The sequence below is a fragment of the Pleurodeles waltl genome, chromosome 8 (genome assembly GCF_031143425.1).
Source record: "Pleurodeles waltl isolate 20211129_DDA chromosome 8, aPleWal1.hap1.20221129, whole genome shotgun sequence".
Classification (NCBI taxonomy): domain Eukaryota; kingdom Metazoa; phylum Chordata; class Amphibia; order Caudata; family Salamandridae; genus Pleurodeles; species Pleurodeles waltl.
In genome coordinates this window covers 8,435,649-8,440,476 of record NC_090447.1, presented here as the reverse complement: position 1 = coordinate 8,440,476, position 4,828 = coordinate 8,435,649, and the positions used below count along the sequence as shown (strand labels likewise).

General features: G+C 58.1%; 2 protein-coding genes across 2 annotated transcripts; both read right to left on the bottom strand.

The window, feature by feature from the left end:
• Positions 1–1,376: 1,376 nt before the first annotated feature.
• On the bottom strand, positions 1,377–2,296 carry LOC138249008 (tyrosinase-like). The gene has a single exon (XM_069203064.1). The coding sequence runs from the start codon at positions 2,277–2,279 to the stop codon at positions 1,377–1,379; it is 903 nt and encodes a 300-aa protein (XP_069059165.1). The 5' UTR covers positions 2,280–2,296.
• Positions 2,297–2,396: 100 nt separating this feature from the next.
• On the bottom strand, positions 2,397–4,064 carry LOC138249007 (spidroin-2-like). Its single transcript, XM_069203063.1, has one exon. It carries the CDS (start codon positions 4,062–4,064, stop codon positions 2,397–2,399), a length of 1,668 nt encoding a protein of 555 aa, XP_069059164.1.
• Between the last annotated feature and the right edge of the window lie 764 nt (positions 4,065–4,828).

Here is a 4,828-nt window from a genome sequence, read left to right as displayed (position 1 = left end):
ACAACAAATAAAGATGGCCCCCTTCTAGTCAGTGAAGCATGGGAGGGGAGCAGTCCAAGGTCAGTGAAGCAGGGGGAGGGGAGCAGCCCTAGAACATGCATCATGGGTCTACATCAAGTAAAGATGCCCCCCTTCTGGTAATTGAAGCATGGGGAGGGGAGCAGCCCAAGGTCAGTGAAGCAGGGGGAGGGGAGCAGCCCCAGAACATGAATCATGGGTCTACATCAAGTAAAGATGTCCCCCTTCTGGTCAGTGAAGCATGGGGAGGGGAGCAACCCAAGATCAGTGAAGCAGGGGGAGGGCAGCAGCCCCAGAATAGGCATCATGGGTCCATATCAAGTAAAGATGCCCTCCTTCTGGCCAGTGAAGCATTGGGAGGGGAGCAGCCCCAGAACATGCATCATGGGTCCACATCAAGTAAAGATGCCCCCCTTTCTGGTCAGTGAAGCATGGGGAGGGGAGCAGCCCCAGAACATGCATCATGGGTCTACATCAAGTAAAGATGCCCCCCTTCTGGTCAGTGAAGCATGGGGAGGGGAGCGGCCAAGGTCAGTGAAGCAGGGGGAGGGGAGCTGCCCCAGAATATGCATCATGGGTCCACATCAAGTAAAGATGCCCTCCTTCTGGTCAGTGAAGCATTGGGAGGGAAGCAGCCCCAGAACATGCATCATGGGTCCACATCAAGTAAAGATGCCCCCTTCTGTCAGTGAAGCATGGGGAGGGGAGCAGCCCTAGAACATGCATCCTGGGTCTACCTCAAGTAAAGATGCCCCCCTTCTGGTCAGTGAAGCATGGGGAGGGGAGCGGCCAAGGTCAGTGAAGCAGGGGGAGGGGGGCAGCCCCAGAACATGCATCGTGGGTCCACATCAAGTAAAGATGCCCCCCTTCCAGTCTGGGAAGCAGGGGAGGGGAGCAGCCCCAGAACATGCATCATGGGGCTGCATCAAGTAAAGATGCCACCCTTCTGGTCAGTGAAGCATGAGGAGGGGAGCAGCCCAAGGTCAGTGAAGAAGGAGGAGGGGATCAGCCCCAGAACATGCATCTTGGGTCTACATCAAGTAAAGATGCCCCCCTTCTGGTCAATAAAGCATGGGGATTGGAGCAGCCCAAGGTCAGTGAAGCAAGGGGAGGGGAGCAGCCCAAGGTCAGTGAAGCAGGGCTAGGGGATCAGCTCCAGAACATGCATCATGGGTCTACATTAAGTAAACATGCCCCTCTTCTAGTCAATGAAGCATGGGGAGGGGAGCAGCCCAAGGTCAGTGAAGCAGGGGGAGGGGGGCCACCCAAGGTCAGTGAAGCATGGGGAGGGGAGCAGCCCAAGGTCAGTGAAGCAGGAGGAGGGGGAGCAGCCCCAGAACATGCATCATAGGTCCACATCAAGTAAAGAGGCCTTCCTTCTGGTCAATGAAGCATGGGGAGGGGAGCAGCCCAAGGTCAGTGAAGCAGGGGGAGGGGAGCCGCCCCAGAACATGCATTATGGGTCCCCAGCAAGGAGTGAGACCTACCTTCCAGTTGGCGAAGCAGGACTGGCCCACAATCCTCCCATCAGAGCCGACTTTGCCCAAGAGGTCGTCGGTGCACACGGAGCAGGCGGTGCCGTCCTTCGTCCAGTCCCAGTACGGAAGGCACATACTCTTGTTTCCAGACAGCTGTTGCAGCAAGCGCTCCAAGCGCATCAGCAGACAGCGATGGCTTGGCCCGAAGGCTGGGCCATAGTGCATAAGGTCATGGAAGGTCCAGTTGTCTCCGTCCTTGACAAGCATAGCGGAACTACCATGGACGGCGACGATGCAGTCATACTCGGAGGTGGGTTCAAAGGTGTAGGTGCTGACATCCCCGAGGTCCCCCCCAGTCTGGGCCACACAACTGGTGCTGGTGGTGCTCTTGGCCAGGCAGAGGGTGTCCGTGAACTGCTTCCTCTCCGCGGCCGTGAGTTCGCGCAGCTCCTTGCGCACACATGGGACGAACTCCGAGCAGTCGGCTCCATGGTAGAAGGGCTTGCATTTCCCACAGTCTGCCCCATCGTAGTTTCCACTGCACTTGCAGATGTGATCATACTGCTGGTAGGGCCAGTTGCAGCGTGTGTCAGTTATATAGGGGTCCTGCAGCTGGGTCTGTACGCAGGACCCTCGGCCACTGGCGCTGCCACACTCACTCCCCTCGAAGACTGGGCAGCAGCGCCTGTTACTGAGGGCCGCCTCAGTGGAGCAGTCTGGGTGAAACTGGCTCTTTGCTGCAGTGATGAGGGAAAGCGCCAAGACCACAAGAGACAGCATCATGGCGCACGGCTTGCAATCCTGAACTTGGGTACCTGTAGAGATAACAAGCAGAACTGAGATTAAAGTTTTGCTCCGAGTAGGAGAAGCATAAGAGGCTTTTGCAGAAAGATGTAGGACCTACTTTTTTGTACAGAAGGATGCAAGACCTGCCAGACTTCGAAAGAAGGACTCAGGACCTGCCAAGCCAGCACAGAAGGACGCAGGACCTGCCAGGCCAGCATAGAAGGACGCAGGACTTGCCAGGCCAGCACAGAAGGATGCAGGACCTGCCAGGCCAGCATAGAAGGACGCAGGACCTGCCAGGCCAGCATAGAAGGACGCAGGACTTGCCAGGCCAGCACAGAAGGACGCAGGACCTGCCAAGCCAGCATAGAAGGACGCAGGACTTGCCAGGCCAGCACAGAAGGACGCAGGACCTGCCAAGCCAGCACAGAAGGACGCAGGACCTGCCAGGCCAGGACAGAAGGACGCAGGACCTGCCAAGCTAGCACAGAAGGATGCAGGACCTGCAGGACCTGCCAGGCCAGCACAGAAGGATGCAGGACCTGCCAGGCCAGCACAGAAGGACGCAGGACCTGCCAGGCCAGCATACAAGGACGCAGGACCTGCCAGGCCAGCATAGAAGGACGCAGGACTTGCCAGGACAGCACAGAAGGACGCAGGACTTGCCAAGCCAGCAGAGAAGGACGCAGGACCTGCCAGGTTAGCATAGAAGGACGCAGGACCTGCCAGGCCAGGACAGAAGGACGCAGGACCAGCCAAGCTAGCACAGAAGGACGCAGGACCTGCCAGGCCAGCACAGAAGGATGCAGGACCTGCCAGGCCAGCACAGAAGGACGCAGGACCTGCCAGGCCAGCATACAAGGACGCAGGACCTGCCAGGCCAGGACAGAAGGACGCAGGACCTGCCAGGCCAGCATAGAAGGACGCAGGACCTGCCAGGTTAGCATAGAAGGACGCAGGACCTGCCAGGCCAGGACAGAAGGACGCAGGACTTGCCAGGCCAGCACAGAAGGACGCAGGACCTGCCAGGCCAGCATAGAAGGACGCAGGACTTGCCAGGCCAGCACAGAAGGACGCAGGACCTGCCAAGCCAGCACAGAAGGACGCAGGACCTGCCAGGCCAGGACAGAAGGACGCAGGACCTGCCAAGGTAGCACAGAAGGATGCAGGACCTGCAGGACCTGCCAGGCCAGCACAGAAGGATGCAGGACCTGCCAGGCCAGCACAGAAGGACGCAGGACCTGCCAGGCCAGCATACAAGGACGCAGGACCTGCCAGGCCAGCATAGAAGGACGCAGGACTTGCCAGGACAGCACAGAAGGACGCAGGACTTGCCAAGCCAGCACAGAAGGACGCAGGACCTGCCAGGTTAGCATAGAAGGACGCAGGACCTGCCAGGCCAGGACAGAAGGACGCAGGACCAGCCAAGCTAGCACAGAAGGACGCAGGACCTGCCAGGCCAGCACAGAAGGATGCAGGACCTGCCAGGCCAGCACAGAAGGACGCAGGACCTGCCAGGCCAGCATACAAGGACGCAGGACCTGCCAGGCCAGGACAGAAGGACGCAGGACCTGCCAGGCCAGCATAGAAGGACGCAGGACCTGCCAGGCCAGGACAGAAGGACGCAGGACCTGCCAAGCCAGCACAGAAGGATGCAGGACCTGCCAAGTCAGCACAGACAGATGCAGGACCTGCCAGGCTTAGATAGAACGATGCAGGACCTGTCAGACTTGCACAGAAGGATGCAGGACCTGCCAGGCTTAGAAAGAAGGATGCAGGCATGTTAGGCTTGGGCAGAAGAATGCAGGCCATGCCAGGTTTGCACAGAAGGACGCAGGACCTGCCAGGCCAGCACAGAAGGATGCAGGACCTGCCTGGCCAGCACGGAAGGTTGCAGGACCTGCCAGGCTTAGAAAGAAGGATGCAGGACCTGCCAGGCCAGCACAGACGGATGCAGGACCTGCCAGGCTTAGATAGAAGGATGCAGGACCTGTCAGGCTTGCACAGAAGGATGCAGGACCTGCCAGGCTTAGAAAGAATGATGCAGGGCATGTTAGGCTTGCATGGAAGGATGCAGGCCATACCAGGTTTGCATAGAAGGATGCTGGACCTACTGTCTTGTATGGAAGGATGCAGGACCTACCAGGCCAGCACAGAAGGATGCAGGACCTGCCAGGCTTGCACAGAAAGATGTTGGACCTGTCAGGCTTGGACAGAAGGATGCAAGACCTGCCAGGCTTAAATAGAAGGATGCAGGACTTTTCAGGCTTGCGCAGAAAGATGTTGGACCTGTCAGGCTCGGACAGAAGGATGCAGGACCTGTCAGGCTTAAATAGAAGGATGCAGGTATGTTAGGCTTGGGAATAAGAAAGCAGGCCATGCCAGGCTTGCACAGAAGGATGCAGGACCTGTCTGGCTTAGAAAGAAGGATGCAGGTCATGTTAGGCTCGCAAAGAAGGATGCTGGACCTACTTTCTTGTATGGAAGGATGCATGACCTGCCAGGCCAGCACAGAAGGATGCATGACCTGCCAGACCAGCACAGAA

What these genes read in the sequence shown, in the direction of transcription:
- LOC138249008 (XM_069203064.1), bottom strand. Translation starts at nt 2,279, where the DNA reads ATGATGCTGTCTCTTGTGGTCTTGGCGCTTTCCCTCATCACTGCAGCA.
- LOC138249007 (XM_069203063.1), bottom strand. Translation starts at nt 4,064, where the DNA reads ATGCCTGCATCCTTCTTTCTAAGCCTGGCAGGTCCTGCATCCTTCTGT.